At 39.6% G+C, this 19,510-nt stretch overlaps 1 protein-coding gene across 1 annotated transcript in view; it reads left to right on the top strand.

The window, feature by feature from the left end:
- RBMS3 (RNA binding motif single stranded interacting protein 3) overlaps positions 1-19,510 on the top strand; it is a 593,296-nt gene that overhangs the window by 250,987 nt on the left and 322,799 nt on the right. The window contains 1 exon segment of the mRNA XM_026842748.1: positions 2,390-2,559. Coding sequence (XP_026698549.1) covers positions 2,390-2,559 — 170 coding nt within the window.

The following is a 19,510-nucleotide window of genomic DNA, read 5'->3' as shown; positions in this document are numbered from 1 at the left end:
TCCCCTGCTAAGACATATATAATAATAACAATTTTTAATTAAAGTACATAGCACTTTATTGTCTTACAGAAAATTCTGTCCTTGCTTTATGTTTTTAAGGTGTGTTCAGTGTGTATGGTAAACTTGGAGGTGTGGGGTAAAGCAGAATATTACCTTGACCTTTTTTTTTTTTAATTTTTAATTTTACCAATACTCAAAATCTGCAAGATTGCTACAGGATATTTCCTGAGCTCTGGATATACTAAACCCAAAAATGTGCTATACACAGTCACATCTACCTCCACTGTGGCCCTGGAGTACCCAGAGATTTAAATATGCTTTCAGACAGGATGTTTTAAGATATATGTGTCTGTGTATTTGTTGGAGGTTACTGTTGCCTGCAGTTTTACCCAGCCACGCCATGGCTGTGGCATGGAGCTGATTTTTCTGGACATGCCCACAGCCCTGGGGCTCGGTCAGGGCCAGTTCCTCATGCTGGTACTCAGGGCTGCTGCTTCAGCTCTCTATTTCTGGGAATGACATTGAAGCTCGGGTGGGTGGGGATTAACCTGTGTTAAAATGTGTGTGCAGAGAAATATGATCCGTATGCATTAAGTGCTTTTGATTGTCAGCAAAAGTATCTATGCAGATACTCGGGGAAGGAAGCTCATTGCCCTTTCTCTTTACTGTAGATGGGAGTGAATGTCATTACTTGCTAGCATGGCGATTGCGCTGTCTATTAAACTGATTTTTCCTTTTAATGGGTCCTACTTGAGTCACATTACATCCAGGCCAGATTGCAGAGGAATTCTAATGTTCTGACACTTGATGGTGTGTTCCCACCCTCCTGGCTTAAATGGGAGAATCTAGGAAGGAAGGAGAAGGCAGTAGGAAAGGCATTGATGCAAGTGTGGTGCTTTATGTATTTCATCAAAGCCTCTGAGCTTCACCTATCACTGATCTTCCCTTTATGTTCTCCAACTTTTTTTGGTTCTTCTAAGTAAAGGAACTTGTTTGAAAAAGTTTAGAGCTGCTGATTAAAAAATGGCTCTGGTTTAGTGTGTGCTTAATAATAAGCACTAAAATAGGGTCACTGGAATGAAAGGGGCGTGATTAGCGTGATCGGAATTACTCACAGACTTAAATATTTTCTCTGTTCTAGGACTAGATGCAGAACAAGCATATTAGAAGTCACTAAAGTGTCATTGTTACTATAATGAAAATTGCAGATGTTTTGCTTTTATTAGTCCATCATCGTGCTTAACTTAGCATTGTCCCGTCATTTACCTGCTGTTTTAACCATGCTTACTGCTAGCAGAAAATGCTGATCAGCTTGTGGAAATGGGATTTCCCCCTGTCAGCAGGCAGTTACATTCCTGGAGCTCTGACTCCAGTTCCCTCAGCTGTGCAGCCAGAGCCTTGGCCTGACATATCCCCCAGCTCCCCTAGATCTGCCCTAGATCTCAGCTTCTGTGCATTGGTCACAGCAGTGACAGGACATGGCCTCCTCCTTCCAACCACTCCTCCATTTTCCTGACAATCACTCTGTTCTACAAGTAAATACTCTGATGGTCAGAGAGCCAGGGATGGTTGCAGCAGCTTAAATTCCCTGTTGTTAACCCAGATCAGAGGTGCTTCGGTGATGTTTATAGCATGCATGTGTCTTCCCGCATAGTATGTGTTTACCAGGGAGTTAGGGAAGAGCATTGTTTTCCCTGTGAGAATGCTTCCCTTTTGAAGTAATATTTCTCAGTTGTGTGTGGTTTGTGGTGGTTCAGAAGTGGGTAAGGTTTTGAGAGCAGGAGGTCTTAGCCTGATCATGCTTTCCAAACCCTATTTCTCTATTGTAAAAGATGTCCATAATGACAGAGTCTTTTCACGCTGCTTTGATTCCCCCCCCCCCCTTTAAGGCTAGCCAACCCTCTGCCACTTGATTGTGCATGTCCTGGATGCTGCTCATGTTTAGAAAAGACTAACTAGCCTTCTGTCATCAGCTTCCATACCTTTGGCTACATATACTTATTTGTGTCTTAGAGTATTCTTAAAGCAGACTGTTTAACTTCTTTTTTTAATACCAGTTACTCCTGAGTATCTGTCATTTCAGAGCTTTATTTTGTGATCAAGATAAAATAGACTCATAATCTAGCTACTTTAATTCCACATTAAAAATAAAGAAAAATAATGCACTTCATAGCCATGGCTAAACCCAACATCTTGGCCCCATTTTGCATTTTGAAAGGCATTGCTGGCTCAGGGTGAGTGCACGCTCTGTAGGAGCGGGCAACTGTAAGTGGTCAGGGAGAGCAGGTCAAGCATGCCCTCAGTGCATAGCTCTGGAGTTAGCTGGGTAAAGCACATGAGTCCACCATGCTTTTATTCTCCAGTAACAGCCTTTTTGTTTTGTTTCCAGCAGTCCTATGCACCAGCTCCCCACCCCATGGCTCCTCCCAGCCCCAGCACAAACAGCAGCAACAACAGCAGCAACAACAGCAGCGGAGAGCAGTTGAGTAAAACCAACCTGTACATTCGAGGCCTTCCACCCGGCACCACTGACCAGGACCTTATCAAGCTGTGCCAGCCGTAAGTGCACTTAAAATACTTGGTGTCTTCGGGTAGGAAAATGTCCATGCTGGCCTTTCAGATTACACTTATGTATGACCACAAAAAGACATCAGGAGCCCCTTGCACTTGAAGGTTAACCATTATTCCTTTCGTTTGAACAGGTAATTAATGCCTGTTGAAAACCTGGTAACGAGTTTTGGGGGATGGAGTGGTGAGGGCCTTCGTAGTGCCTTCTGTTTATTTTAATCTGATTTCTTTCTTATGTTAAAAGGAGAATTTGCTTGTCAAGCAAACCTCCCTAATGACAGATTTTATAGTTACAGTGATCTGTGAATCACAACTTGGTGCACAACAAAACATGGGTGTTCCCACCTCAGTCATTTATCCCATCTTTTGATTGCTGTATCACATATTGCTGGGCTCAAAGATTGAAAAGTATAAAACCTGCTGAAGGTGGTCTTGTAGCCATCTAATTAACGTCTAATTAACTGCACTTCCACCGAAAAATTATGCTGTAGAAAGTAGCACCTTCTACATCCCTGTTTATCTTGAGTCATGCTTGCATATTGTACTGATAAATATCAGTTGTGTTTTATTCTTTTTGAAACTGGGGAGGCAGCAGAAGAGAGCTCTTTGCTCCTTGTGCATCATCAAAAGAACTGTTTCCCAAAATGTTGCACTCTGTAACCCCTCCTCACTGGACTGAATAATTGGTAATATGAGTAGAAATGAGAACTTGATTGGATTTCCAGAGTCTTGATTACTATTGATGACATATGGGAGGGGAATAATCCAGTTGGAGATTCCAACCAGAAACCGCTTGGGTGGAATGTAGGATAACATGGGTTTTGTGTTGAAATAAGAACATGAAGAGATTTGAAAAACAAAAATCCTCCCTTTTTATGATGCAGAACTGCAGTGCTTTTGCCATAGAATAGTCTATTGCAAAAGACAATAGCGTCTCTGATATTTTTCGTTACAAATGAGCCTTCCAAATACGGATCAATAAATGAAGTTTGGGAAAGTAATAAACAGTCTGGGGCTGATCTACTGGCTTCAATCCAAATGGCTGTTGTTTTGAAGCTTGCAATAGGAGTTAACAATTTAATGGGATTTTACAATTTTACGTCATTCTGCCTTTCCTGATTTTGACCAAAAGTGCTGGAAGACTTCCCTGTTTCGTCTTTATGTGGACATGCCTGCTAGGACTGGAACTAACAGACTTAATGAAGTGATATCAGAACTTTAGCAAAATTATGTGAGCTTGAAACGCTTCCCTGTGACTTTCTCACTTTCTCCTACTAGAGCTGCTACAGGTAGAACTGGCTCACTGTTCACAGGAGTATAGGGTGCTGAAGATTTTTCATATTTCATGCAAGCTGAATTGTGAGTGTACCTGTCTGACATTTGTACAAACTACATTCATTGACACTTCTCACTTGTGACAGTCACAGATAATCCCAGTTCAAGGGCCAGATCCTCAGTAGGTATAAATTAACTGTAGTCTACTGACATTCAAAAAGCCGTTTTGCTATACATCTTCTTGCAGTCTAACCCTTTCCGAGTTCAGACAAATTCTTTCAGCCGATCAGGAATGAACTAACTATTCCTAGAGGAGCCTCATGGTTTTGGCGCTCAGTGCTGCAGTCATGGTGTGAGACTCTGGTATGAGCTGCACTACTTGAATCATTAAGTTCAGAGAGCACGTCCCTACCCCTTGTCTGTGTATGGGAAGTGCACATTAAGTATCTGAGAGCTTCCTTTTGGCACTGTGGCAAAATTTTTAATGCGCACCACTAAATTTAATCTGGTCTATGATTAGAGGGCTTTGTCTTGCTATCATGGAGTTCCTGTGTGAACAGATGCTCTTTAAGAAAAATGCTGACGTTCATTTTGCTGATTTTCTGTCCTTTGGCTGAATGGAAGTAAGGAGAAACCAAATAGTTGTTCTGTCTTTTTTCCAGAATATTAAAAGTATTTATCACAGCAAAAGGGAAAAGTGATATAGGGAAACTTAAACATCTGAAAAGACAAGAATTTGTCATGGCAGCATCTAGATTTGTAAAGTAATATATTGGAAGTCATTTTCTTTACCTTTGCAGATGGTTGCATAGTAGAGCTGGTTAAAGGTTCAAATCCCTTCTTTTTTCTCCCCCCCACCACAGGCAGTATGTATAGCACCAATCTGCTGCTATATGAGCAAGACATAAATTTGTCTCTTCAGAAATTACTGTCTTCTGTAGAGCTCTCTCTTAGCTTAGGTCTCACCATGTTAAAAGACTTTATGTGAACAGGTATTCACAACACAGCAGAAGGTGCTGGCTTTTAGGCTTCCTGCATAGAAGTATTGGTGTAATATGCTACAAGATGTGAGGTGAAAACCTGAATTCCAAACCATAAACCATATTGTTATTATTTTGCAGTACAATGTTTTTGGAGAGCTGCATTTAAGGGAGATATTCACCAAAGCCAGCTTATGCCCAGGACGCTGGTTCCCCTAAGCTAGCTGCCAGTGCCTAGAATGAGCCCTTCTGAACCCATTTCCTCTGCTCTAGCATGTGACAAGGCTGCCAGCAGTACAACTGTCACTTGTAATGTCTGACATTTGGCAGGTCTGAGGAATAATGTTCTAAAACCACAGTATTTCTCTCTCAGAAGAACAGGGAATGTTGGCAATACTTTTGGTTGTGTATGTTTGTCATAGCCCATACCATTTCCAGGTTTATTCCACCAAGGAGGCCACCGGCTAAGTGATGTATAACATTTTTTATTTAACTGCATTTTACCAGGTGAGTTATGGAAGAGAACCCCTTTAACCAGAGTTGTTTGATAAAATATGGGGCTGTTTTGGTGAATCCTGTCTGCTTTTCTGTATTTCTGCTGTGGTTTTGGGTCGTGTGTATCACACACTAAACAGAAAACTGGAGTACCATTGATGCTTGAAGTGCAGAGTCCATTACACATGATGTCAGACGTTTCTGACAAATGTTCCGACACTATCAAACGTTTTATCAATTTAAGAGTAACCTTGTCACAGTAATCTGTCAAACTGTTCATACAACTAAAGGAAAACAAGTCATCATAGGCTGTACAGTAGCAGAGTAAATAAATAAAAAATGCTACTGCAAGATTTTCTTTTTGTGTGGTTCTGATACTCACTATTTGGTTTAACATGTGTCCAGCATGAAAGCTGTTTTTCTTTTACATATGTATCATCATCTGGATTTTCAGAGACACTGAGTAAAGGAACTTCCAAAAATGGACCTTCGTCTCCCTTAAACTTTCTTGAGTTTTTTTTTTTAAAGAGGCATTATAGCCATCTGTGATCATATTGATCATAAGAACTTATTCGTTTAAAATTTTGATTTTTACATATTTCATTAAAATAATAGTAAATATCACATGATTATCATTTCTGAGGTACACAGTCTCTGCTTCTGCAGTGCTACACACCATTATGTATGTATCTTCCCGGTCAAAACCTTTCGTCAGAAGGAAAGATAATCAATCAAAGATGTAAAATCATAGATTATAGACAGAAAAATGTGCATGGTGTGTCACTGTCAAGCAGAATATAAATTATTATCTTTGAAATATTAATAATCTCTCACTCTAATTTTCATGCATGGTGTTATATTTCATCCCGAAGAATTCCAAAATTCTCTCAAAAACATACACAGATGGCTTAGTCCCCTGTTTGTATACTGGACACATCCCATTCTCACTAACTACATCCCAGTGGAGACAGATTGAAAGAAATCTGAAACACAAATTAAGCATTTGACCGTTATTACTTTGAAGCATTCTTCATTTCAAAAACTCACCGTCTCAAGATTTTTGTCTTTTCTGTCTGTATTTTCTTACATGTCTTCACTGAAGAAGACTTATGCTCCAGATTTTTTAAAGGATAAAATGTTTTGGAGAGGAGAAAGGGAATTTGGGAAAACAGAGATAAAATATATCTTCCCCCCCTCCATTTGGAAAAATTGGCTTAAAACCCCTCAATATTCAATTAAAAAAAACCCCAAAACCAAACACCACAAACATTGTGCATTGCACAATTAAGACTTTGGCATGTATTCAAAAGATAATTTCTGTCTATCTTGATTCAGTCATGAATTTTTTGTGCCCAGTATATAGTCTGAAAGAAAGCTGCTTCAAACTTCTGGTGTTTGATAGTTTAAACTTACTTACATTTTTGTCCTAACTTAGTCCTCTCCCCTTGTGTCTATAGTGTACCTTCAAAAATCTATTTCTATCTGCTTTGTTCTTATTTGGACTAGTTATCCTGTCACCCTTCAAGTTTTGCATTCTTTGTGGTCCAGGGTAAAATGAAAGGATGTAAACCAACAGTTTAAAGTCCTGAAGAGCTGAATGCTGCTCAGGCTGACTCTTGAGAAAAATGAGACAGAATCTCCCAGATAAATGGTTTTCCAGGTATGGGAAATCCCTATTGAATCATGTGATTCATGATTGTTGTGAGTGTTGCATTCTCTAAATAGCTTCTAGATCCTTATTTTGTGCAAATTACTTGAGGTTTTGGGTTTGCTTTTGGGGGGGGTGTGGTTTTTTTTGTGTGTGTTTTTTTTTTTTGTGTGAGTGTGTGGTTTTTTTTTTCTTTTTTTTTTTTTTTCCCCTAAAGGTATCCTGACTGTCTCCTTGACAAGTCATCAAGTGTGAGATTTTTTTGCTTATTTCCTTCTGAACGTCCTTGGTTTTGTCCTGTGGAACATCTGAATAAAGATTCAGGCTGCTAGTGTTCAGATCCTACTAAAAGGCTAGACTCAAGGATAATGTAACTGGGGTTATTAATTGAAAATACACACATTACTTAAATCCTAGACTATTTTTGAAATGAACTGTGTGCATTCCTTTTGCCCCCACAGAAAACTGCTGAGTTCAAGGTTTCAGAGGGTTCAAGATACCTTTCAGGATAGGGTCTCTTGTTAATAGCTGCAACAAGTACAACATTTTCAATTAGGCTGAGCTTTATAGCAAGTTCATGATGGCCATTTCTGCTGTGTGTTAAGGCAGCAAGAGTTTGACATTCCTGGATGTTTTTATTTTACTTTTGTGAAAATAACAAGAAGTCCATATTATGAGAACTGATGAAATGAAGGTGTGGGGGAGAGTAAGTTCCCTTCCTCTCCTTTTCTTCTGCATTAAAATGTTAATTGAAAATAATTACTGTGAACTATAAATAAAACAAAGGTTAACCATAATAAAACCTTCATAGTGAGCTCAAAACCAAAAATACCAAAAGAATCCTTGGATTAAATCCTTTGTTCCACAATGAAGCCAGACCAAATTGGTAGCCAGTGTAAACTGGTGTTCTTATCTCAGCCCTGGTGAAGACAAAACCCAAACTAAGACTTCTTTGGCAATACAGTGTTAGCCTGTGTCTAATCCTGTATTTTTAAGCAATCTTTGGAGATGTGAAGGAATTTGCTGTGTTCTGTAACCTTGTGTATGTTATAGCAACTTGCACTTCAATATTAATTCAAACAGAACCACATAGTCTATGTCTCTCCTGTAATTGATATCAGCTGACACCATTGCTTTGTGGTATAGCAGAGACTGAAAGGGCATGAAGGTGAGAGTGCTTACTCAGTGGGATTAGCTCATATAGGAACCATGTGGCATCAGAGAGAGTAGTTCCTGCTTAAATCTTTCTGGATGTTTTGGTTCAGTGTATCCTGGTAATGGGAGAACTGTGAATGGCTCTGAAACCTGCTGAAGAGATCAATCTTCATGGGAACCAAAGAAATGCCCACACTTGAGAGGAAGGAAAAAACCTGCAAAAGCCCCCAGATTTTCTTTGTTACTCCAAGTAAAATCAGGAAAGCAAAGTCCCAAGAAGTGTGTACTGTTGGGCCAAGCACAGCAAAGGTGTTCTGCTGGACTAAATATGCTGATTCAAAGCAGTAAGGGAATTACAAGAATTTGTTCCTCTCATTTGTTAATGTGTCTGTCCCTTAGTCCAGAGAAAAACAGACTGAGGGGTTAGCTTGGAGAAATCTGTATTCTTCTCAAGTTCTTTATATGACAGACTTTACCCAAAAGTTTATTAGGAGGGGTGAGAAAAGGAAAATAAATTAATTTCAGGTTAATAGTTTTAAGTTAAAATGCCTTTCATCAGGAACCAAATGGTGAACATTAACAATGTGTAATGTAGACGTAAAAGCAGAGGAACCTAATGACACAGACATGATTTATTAATTCTTGCACTGAAGACCTCTTCACAGTGATGATGCTTATTAATGCTGTTAGTAACATTGTGGTGTTGCTCTTTGGGCCTGAAATGGTACAAGGCAGTGAACTTGTATTTCATGTGAGAGATCTTGGTTTCTGAAATCAGTTGATTTGCAGTTTTGCACAGCTATATAAATACTATGTCTTTGCAGTGTGTAAATGTGGGTATGGATGTGCACAGTTGTTTTTTTTCCCTTTATCTGATGTCATAATTAAAAAATTATTTGTTCATTCCCCATTAAAATAATCTCCAAATGTCTTCCATTGTTAAAAACTAACATTAAAGTTGCCCTAGTAGGCAATGAACCAATCCTCTTCTTACCTAGCCTTTTTCATCAGGGAAAACAAAACTCTAGGTCAGCAAATGCCCACAGCATTACAGAGAGCTCCATCTGGGATGTGAACATTCCCATTGTCAGGAAGAAAGGCAGAAAAATAATCTGCGTAAAGTAATAAATGAGCACCTGCACTCTTCTCTGTTTTGAATGTGCCCAGTCTTTTCACTGGAGTGTGACAGAATGCCAGTGAGAGTTTCTCATCTCCTTTCAAGTTGGATGAACCTGATTTAATGGAAGATAGGGGAGGAGGCAGCGTTCTTAGGCACTGCTGCTGAAAACATTTCTTCTGATGAATTTTAATTAAAGTCCTTGGGAAAAAAAAAAAACCACAAAACCCACAAAAAAAACCCCACCAAAACACAACAAAACAGAGAGCTCATAACAGAAGTATTGAATCTTCTGTGTAGCGGTGTGAAGGGCATGACTGTAACAGCCATTTGTTTTGCTTACTGTGCAGGAGGGATGCTGAGATAGTGGGGAAACACACTTAATGAGCTGCTTCTGACCTGTTCAGATATGTGCATGTTTCCAGGCTTTCCTTGTCCTCTTTCTTTCTGCACTTTTCCACTATATTTTTTTTGTGCAGCCCGTCAACCATAGTGTCACCATCCATCCATGAGGCCATCGTCCTCTTATTGATGTAAGCATTTCAGAGGCTGAAAATGCTCATGGCCAAAACCTGTCCAAAGGACAGACAGGCTCTGCACCATGAATGTCTGTCAGGCAAATGCCTGGCTTTGTAGCATGCGTGTTGCTTTGTAGAAGGGCCTTTGTGACCATGGGACTCTTGACAGTCTGAATTTTCCAGCCTCTCCAGGCGTTCTGTAAAAGTGATGTTTGGTTTCTGCTTTTCAGTGAGGAGGCAGATTGATGCGCTGGTGCTTTGACAAACGTTCCTTTACTGCTGTCCGCTGAGTCGTGGGGTTTTTTTAATGCGAATAGTGGCAGTGAAAGTTTTGGTCATGTTTGGTGGTTCTGTTTTGAAGCTCATCCACATCTTTTAGATTTGTCTGTGAATTTTTCACATTTGTTCTCCTAAATTCTGTGGGTCTTTCTGATCTGTTGTGCTTTGAGAATTCATGGCAGCAGAGGGAGAGCAGAACTGATGGCTGTATTGCATGTGCAGAGAGCAGAGGAGGAAGTAGCAAGTTCTCTGACTGGGATGAGATTTATACTCCTTAGGAGTCACCAACTTTTGGGAGAGGATGGAGACACACTGTTCATGTTCTGACATTTGTGTAGCTGAAATGTTTCTGTAACCTTTCTCTAGAAGGTATGACGCAGATAATGTTCTGATCTGTTTGAGGAATACATTGTCCTAAAGCTTTGCTGGAAGGAAACACCAGCTATGCTTAATACCCCCACCCCTCTCCCCTTCCCCTGCCCCCAGGAATAACCTGCTTTGAGCTAATGGCAAGAATCTTAGAGCATGCTTGTAATTTCTATACAAGGGGAAGTGGCAGACCAACTTTGGTGGCAAAGCTATTGAATATTATCAGCACGAAAACAAAAATGTCATTGTGTTCAGCTGCTAGATTTTCCCATACTGTTCCAAACAAGCATGGACTAGAGCTCTGTGCTATGCAGCATGCAATGTCCTTCATTCCAAGTATTTGGTAACTTCCCGGAATTATTTGTGTGACAAGAATTGCTGCTAAATTTGTGTTAGAAACTGAAAAGTCTTTCTTTTTTTTAAAGATGCTTGCTAGAGAAGGAGTTTCTTAGAATTTTTGCAACTACGTCAGAGGTTTTATGCCTGCCTCGTTATAACACAGAGTCAGGAATGAGGGAATGTTTTCAGCCTAATTTTTTAAAGATGTTGATCTGACAGAGATCTGAAAAGGCATTCTATTTCTTCAAGCATATATTTTCTGTGTCCCCATCATGAGCTCTAGGGAAGGTGGAGACCTCTAGAATTGAGTTGGAAAGTAACTAGCCACAGCTCTGGGGACAACTCCAAATAAAATAATGAAGGTAACAGCAGTGTGGAAATATAGGTCCTATTCTGAAATAAGCTCTCTGCCAACAGACACCTAGCCTCATATAAGCTTCATGGTAGCACAGCAGTCTGTTCAAATACCAGTTATTGCAGGATCACAGCCATGTTATTGTTTCAGTGTAATACAGGTAGTAAGTGCAGCATTTATGGCTATTACTGCCTGGTGATCATATATATAAAAAAAAAGGAAACAGACATGCTTTCCTTCAGCTTCCCAGTTCAGTATTTCCATGTACTCCCGGGGTTATAATCCAATTATGAAACTTCAATTATTTTCTGTAATTCACTGATTCAAGAACAGCATTAACTTTTTAGCTTCTTTACAGTAGGGAACTAGGAACTAAAAGGGATAAAATAATTCACAGATTCACTGAATTTAAGATTCAGAAGAGACCAAGAGATGGTCTACCATTATCTTCTGGTTGATTCAGGTCCTTAAATTTCCCTTATTTGCTCCTGGACTGCATATAGCAATTTATTCTGATGTAGAGTATGTTCCAGAAAAGCACCCACTCTGGATTTGGAGTTATGAAAGCAACAGCAAACCTACTGCTGTTGCTAACAGTTTGTTCCTGTTAACTGCATTCCCTGGTCAGCATTTCTGACCCATTTCCAAATCAACTTTCTGGTGTTGATTTTTTACCTGGTGGTTCTTTGTGTAATCAGATTAAAGACCTTTTAGATTCTCTTCCTCTCCCTCCATCCTCCTCCCAGATGTACCTATCACAATAATCAAGTCACAGTTTAGACTTTTTTCTTTAATCAAAATAGATGGAGCTGTTTAAGTCTCTGATTATAAGACATTTTTTTTCCAGCCTTTGGATAAATTCATCAAGGGCTGCAGGCATCATTTAAATGTTTTAAAAACTAATTATTGGAGGTTAGAAATATTTTCCTTTTCAGTTTATGGAGATTTGTTATTATATGTAGTTTATGTAGCCATATCTGTTTGTATATGTTTGTGGATGAGATGTATCACTGGAACATCTATGTTGCTAAGCATGAGAAATAATGCTCAAAAGCTGCTATGGAGTCCTAGCAGGAGTGTAAGGAGGTGCAACATGCTCTCAGTAGAGATGCCAGTATACTGGTGCTGGCACTGTGTCAGCAGCAGAAGCTTATCTCTCTACCTCTGAGGTTTTGATTACCTGTATTTGTAAATCAGGTGTCTGTCCATCCTTGGCTTTGAGTAACAAAACCCCATAGCATGAGAGAACTGTTAGCAACATTGATGCTTTATTTTAAAAAGTACGGAATTTGGATCTAAGCCATACCTAACTTAATTTTATAGAACTTAATTGCTCTACTCATCTTTAATGTTTCTTGTCCTCTCTGCTTTACCTAAATCAACCCCAAATTTAGGATTGCCAGTTCAATGGAGTATGGCTATGAAGATTTTTAATTACAATAATTTAGCACAAATATTTCAATATAAAGTTTATTAAGTACCTTATGAACTGCATAACAAATTAATACATATCACATGTACAGTCATAGCCAGTTCAGGGAGCTGTGAAGGATTCATATAGGGCAATCTCTTGACTCTCAGAATAAAATTAACTCAAAGCAATTGCTTCTAAATGGAGAGGAAAACTGGTGGCTACAGTGGAACAAAATGGAATATGACCAAGTCATTGGTGGGGTTTAAATCAGAGCAGGGCAGTATGCTCATGCCATGGTTTTGCTCATTGCCTAAGAATTGGACTAAAGATGTGATAGATTGCAGGTTTTACAGACATGGGAGACAGGCTATAATGATACAACTATTAAATACTGTCATCGCTTTTGGAACTTCTATTTTTCTCATCTCTATTTTCAGCAAGTGGTAAGGAAAACCTGGTTTTGTTGTAACATGGACTTGCAACTGTTAGTTCTTGTTAGCTTCCTGCATTTGTTTGTTGGTTCTTACTACACTTAGATATAGAGAAACAAGAATTTCTCTTGATCACAAGACCACATCAAATGTACTTGATGTGTCCCTGCCATGCTGTTCCCATGGTATGCTGGGGACATGGAGCTGCTGTTAGGTGAGTGCTAGGAGCTGAGTCTCCCACTGCTGTTGTATAAGTATAGCTCTACCAGCCAGACTACGAGGCATTTTGTGGTGAGGAAGAGGTGGGTCAGAGTGAAAAGAAGAGTGACTGGCATACATTGCAACTCCTTGGATGATGTTGTCTGTCAGTACAGTTTAGAATGTATTCAGCCAACTGTGTGGAATAGACTTAAATTCCTTGTCCTCTGTCATTTTTTTTTCCATTCCGCCCCCTGCCTCCTGCCCTGGCTTTCTTCCCTAGTCCAATGCTCCTCTAAAGAAGGATATTTCTGACAGTTGTTGGGTGCATCATTTGCTTAATAGGTGCTGGTTAGCAATACAAGGGTATTGATGAGAAAGCTTGCGTTAAATCTCCCTTTAGAGGTTGCCCTAGAATTGTTAGAACTCATGCACGCATGGCATTTTAATCTCTCCAGTAACACTTCTGAAAGAGATTTTTAAAGGACTATACCACTAGTTAGTAACTGTCACCAGTGTGTGAGGCACAGTCTCAGTGGAGAATTTAGCAGCCCTTGGTTGCACCTGCAGTCGACATGTGGCCAAGTAAATACATCTCTATCTTTTCAGACTGCCAAGTCATGGCAGTACCATGAGGATTCGGGATGTTGAGCCTGTGAGAGGGATCTCGGTGCTTTTGGCAGATTCCTGGGGCTGGGCACTTTTTTCGGCCAGGGGACCTGCTGTGGCAGGCTGTCTGGTGGGGACATCGAGGTGAGTTTGACATGCTGAGGGCTTGCAGGATTCAGGCCATGTGCCAGCAGTAAAGTGCTTGTCGCCTCCTAATGAGGTAGCCCTCCAGTCCTGCTATCAGGAGGTCTGCAGCTGGTCTGCTTAATGGTATTTAGTAACAGTATGCGCAGTAAAGCATGCTCTCCTATTACACAGAAATCCACTAATGCTGGCATCAAGAGCGGTGGGTAATTCAATCACACCCACAAAAATGATATTAACATAACATTAAAGAGCTGTGTAGACTAGCAAAAGACAGGAAATTATGGAGTTCAGGCTTGAAACTTTATCCTTAACTCACCCATATTGTGCTGAAGTATTTGGAAATTTCCATAGAGCGTGTGATTTTATGGAACATACAGTGGGGTGGATTGTCCTGTTTGTCTGCAGAGGATTTCCTCAGCTAACATCAGCCAGCATTAGTGAGAATTATATAAAGAAATCCTGGAACAATTTACAGAGCATAGCTGGACAATGTGATCTTTAAATACAAATTTCTTGGCTTGGGCAGTTTACCCACCCCAACATTTCTGAAGTGCTGCATCAGGAGTTAGCTGTGTTGACCTTTTTCAGACCAAGTTGCAGTTCAGTAGCTAAGTGTCTCTCCCAATTTCAGAACTAATTTTTAGGGTTTATTTTTTCCGTTCAACAGTCACTAAAAAGATTTTTTTATGTTTTGTTTTAAATGTACCTTTTGATTTAAAGACACTGCTGTTACTTGTTTGAGGTAGATTCACTAGATGTAAGCTGAATTATTCTAAAAATATCAACCCAGCTCTATACCCATCTTTGGGCCATACATTTTTCATTTTTGGTCCTGCTGAAGCTAGTGATGCAACTCAGTAAGCAAGATTAACTTCATTAAAAAAAAAAATAAAATTCCTTTGTTGGAAATGGAAGAAACACTGTTGACTACCCCATCTTCTTCCCAATGGTTTCCAGCCTGCCATTGTACCTCCCTGTACCAGCAAGAAAAAGGGGAAGTTCTTGCAAGGATCCATGGGTCAAGGAGGAAGCAGGGAGTCAACTTACAAGATGTTTATAGGGAAGGCTTCAGCTGTTTTCTGAGTACAGTTGTTCTATTTTACCCATTGGCATCAGAGTCACCAAGAGCTAAGGGGAGTATTGTCTGTCACTCCAAGGATGCAGATCTCTCAGAGACAGTGAAGCCAGCAGGTACACTGCTTGCAAAGCAGCTAAAACAGCAAAAAGTGGAGCACCCAGATATTTTCTTATATCTTCGGACAGGTTTTGCGGGCTGTGCTGAAATGCGTTCTGCCCCTGAATACGCTGATACCAGTGTTCATGTAAAAACAATGTAAGTTCAAGTCACATCTGATTTAGAGTTCATTCCCACATGGCTCTGGGAGAGGGGGAACTACATGATGGTCATTATTTGGAGAAGATTTTAAAATTGTAATCTAGTGCAGTGGAAGTAAAAAGTGACAGAAACCAGCAAGAATTACTTTATTCTCATAATAGCTCATTGGGAGATTTTGTATGGTATTTTCTGGAGATGACAAACTCTTGGTATGGTTAAGCTGTGAGGTTGTTCTGCTTTTCCCCTGTGCACTTTATGTGCTAAGGAGCTGGGGAGGAGTGCTGCTGCGTCTGTCTCTCTGGTGAACAGGATGGTCATTAATGACCATGCATAGAACAGTAGGATGGCTGTATCCTAGGGGAAATCAATTTTCTGCAGAGAGACTGGCTTGTAAAGAGTAGAAAATTTCCACTAAAGGGGATGGGGGAAGGGGAAAAAAATTGGCAGAGCAGGGATTAAAAAATACAAAGGCTTCAAAAGTGAGAGAAGACTCAAAAGGCTTTCTGTTCCCCCCTGTCAAAATTGAGCTGATCTTGAACATGGTAGTCTTAGAGATGGGAGAGAGAATGGTCTTCTGGAGAAGCTCTGGGATGGGGGGACATGAGGAGTGGGGAGAAGACTGCCTGGGGTTTATACAAATGGTGATTCTTTTTTTAAGTTCATTTTTCTTTTAGCTGGAGAACAAACATGCAGCACTGAATCAGTGCTGTGCGTTTAACTTTCTGAATGAGCATCTATGTTGCAGATACTTCTGGATTTTAGAGCCATGCAGTGAAACCTGGGACTAGGTTAAAGCTAGCTCCATCTTCTCCTGCAGAACTGGCATGACTGTGGTGTGGACAGGTCCTTGTGTTCCTTACTGTGTGCAGGTGTACTTGGGAATTCAGACTAGGGTAATTTTTTTTTCTGCTGTTCTCTAGTCTTACATGTCTGTGTTCATTTCCTGAATCACAGAGTTTCACTGCAGCACTGAGTGTGTGTCTCAACTTTGGGTGGCCCTCCCCTAAGTGTAATGGTTTGCTTCCCTCTCTTATTTTCTGCTGACCTCCTGCTAACTAAACCTTACTGCCCCAGTCTGGCTGCTTCCTTGCAGACAGGCTGGAGAAAGCTTGTTTTCCACTAGGATGTTGTCATTTTACTCTTGTAACAGATTTTGAAAAAACTATTTCATGGGGGAGATAAGGAAACTAAACTAACTTGTGTTAAATATCATCAGTCAGATAATGGCTCTAGTAAGAGTAAATTTGCTTAGATTTTGTAAGTATGTTTGAATGTTTATGTATCTTAAAAATGTAAGCAGGCATAAATCTTTACATCTCAAACAAGAGGATGATTATTTTCTGACTCTGCTCAATATTAAAGGCTAAACTGGAGATAACATTCCCATAACTATGGAAGCTTGAACAAAGGAGCTGTTGTCCTGAGAATGTGGGAATCGAAAAGAAACTGAAGTTTGAACTTAGGAAATTGTCTTACAAAATAGAATGTTGCATGTAGAGTAACATTTAATGGCTCTTAGAAATTGCAGAACTGGGCAAATACATAGGTCTTTCTCTTGATCTCAGTGGTCTCTGGAGCAAGTCCAAAGAAAGCAAAGAGCAGAGGCATATGGGAAATGAATAGTTGGAGTGGACCTTTTCTTTTGCTTTGGTTTCTTATTCAAGATGCTGGTATTTTGAGACCTTCCTTTCTTGAGCAGCTGAAAGGGAAAGGGTCAGAAACTCCCATGGTTTGAGTAAGTGCAAGGAAAGGGTGCAAATGCTGTTGGTGAATGTTTCAGGAACGCATAAATATGTGGTCTGATGCTGCACATACTTGATATATGAGAGCTGGCCATGGGGTGCATTCAGGACTGTCCAGAGTATGAATTCAGTTGTACATAGTTGTAAATATTTGTAGACTATAGGTCTGTTTCTTGTAGACTTCATGAAGACTATGTTCTTTTTTACATTGGTTTTGTGCTTTCCCTGCTTCTGATGGGATGTTCACAAAGCAGTCAGCTTGCTGCTAGAAGTCATAATTGTAAATTTTGTGTATTAATTTTTAAACCCAGCACATTTGGCAGATTATAATTTGGCTGCCGGAATATAATTTATCCATATAGGATATACTTGCTGTTTACGTGTGTGATGGCGGTAGCAAAGTGAGGGGTGTCAGCACTGAGGTTTTAATAAATCTTTAAATCCATGTTTTTACAAATCATGTAATGGAAGACAGGGTGAATTTGTTCATTGCTATTATTTTGTTGTTTGTTTAGGTTTTTTTCTTTGTAAGGTTGTTTTCTGGGACCCAAAACATGCAACTGCCAAGGACTGTTTTCTCCCTGGCTGAGGATGTGCACTAATATTTGATGAAGATGTTGCCCTTAGTGTTGCCAATTCTCAGAAGTTTATTGTGACGTTCACAATATTTGTTTCTTAAACCCTTAGATCCTGAGGTGTGTGATAAGATGGGAATCTCAGCTTTCAATTTTTAAAAAAATGTGGGTTTCTCTCTTTCATGGCTGTGAAGAGGCATAAAAATACAGCCTGTCTATCACAAAAGCTCAAAATATATGAGCAAAGTAAAAGGGTATCTCAAAGGTAATTATTTCTTAATTATTTTTTAATACCAAAAGTTAATTTCATAATTTTTTTTGTGTTTTAGCAACTGGAATTGCTAGTAGTGTATTCCTTGGTTGGTTACAGGATAATTGTGGGTTTCTTGCAGTGCATTGCAGTTCTTTCAAAGTATGCCCAATACTCAGAATGAGGTTTCAGTTTTTCCATGTGTATCTTTATATGGTTTGAGGATTGCATCTTGTTTAATTAGTTTATTAGAAGGCACCTGAAGCCAATAATATTCAAAATTCTATTCTTGAGGGCTCCCAAGCAACTGAAGCTAGTTTGCTTTCAAATCCAGGGTTACTGATCAGATTTCAAGATGTCCTCACTGTGTTTTTCAGTGACTCTTTTGTTCCTGGGGTAAAATTTCTCAGCAGAAACATAAAATATTTAAGTTCTTGCTCCTTTTTCCATATCTGCCCATGTATATTTCAGAAAGGATGGGCTATATAACATATCTTTTTTCATAGCTCTCCATCCAGGGCTTTACTTGGCAGGACCAACCAAGTCTTTTAAGGACAAAAGACACTAAGTATATAAAGAGTGTATTTATTTAATGAATTCCATGCCTTATCTAACCCCTTGCTGGTCCACGTTGGCTGTTTCTGGGTGCAAGCTGAACCACAGCAATTGCCAATGTTGGCTTTTCTTCGGTAGGATACTCATGACCAAGGTGTCCGATGAGAGCAGTTGGCACAAAGCCTAAGTCAGGAGTTTTTGGCTGATTAAGATTTTGTTTGTCTTAGGCTCAGAAGTGCTGACTGATGAGCAGAGAGCTGCAAGTCATGCTAATGATGTCATATTCCCTTCCCTTTGCTCTTACCTTAAAGTGTAACTTCAGTGCTCAAACGCAGAAAATAATGAGGCAGTTGCTCTGTTGGTGTAAATTGGGACAACCCGTTGGACCCAGAAGGAGGCCACCAGGTTTCTGGAAACCAAGAGTGTGATCCAAAGTACAGTTTTTAATAAGATCTCCTTCTCCAAATATATTTCCATCCTGACACAGTGAAGGTAATATGTTCAATTATGTCCATCTTTGGACAATAAATAATGAAGAATTGGTCATACAATAGACAACAACTCTAATATCTTTTTAAACCTCTAAATGTGTTTTTGTAACAGGTGACTCAGTGCTGTACTTGCAGGTTTTTGAAACATTTTGAAAATTAAAAAAAAAAAATTAAGACACAATTAATAAATTATGTTTCTGTATTTCATGCTGGGGAGCTTCACCTAGTTTAAATTTTACTGTTGATAAAGAGAAGGTTTTAGAGAACACCTGCTTTTGGACCCTGGTCTGAGAGTTATGTTGAGTTACCAGCAAGAGCAGTTTTCTCCTCTTTAAACTAATTACTGTAGTAGTTATAGGCCTTGCGCTGAGGAAAACAAAGCACTCACTGACTGGAGACTTTCACTTGTGTGTCCTATGTAAGTCTGTTTACTGTATCAGGGCTGTAGGGAGGACTTTCCACACCAAACAGGCACATTGATTTGTGAACCTACAAACATACTTTAACCTTGACAAACATGGATTGTCCACTTTAATTTCAACTAGGCTTCTTACATGCCTGAGGTTGTACATGTGCATGAATATTTAAAAAGATCGTGGACAAATAGCTTATCGAATCCATTTTCATACCCTCTCCTGAGTCTGTCGTCCATGTTATAGAGTTG

Source organism: Athene cunicularia, assembly GCF_003259725.1.
Source record: "Athene cunicularia isolate RWA chromosome 2 unlocalized genomic scaffold, athCun1 chr2_part1, whole genome shotgun sequence".
NCBI lineage: Eukaryota > Metazoa > Chordata > Aves > Strigiformes > Strigidae > Athene > Athene cunicularia.
Note: the sequence above shows the minus strand (reverse complement) of the source record. Positions and strands in the feature narration are given on the sequence as shown.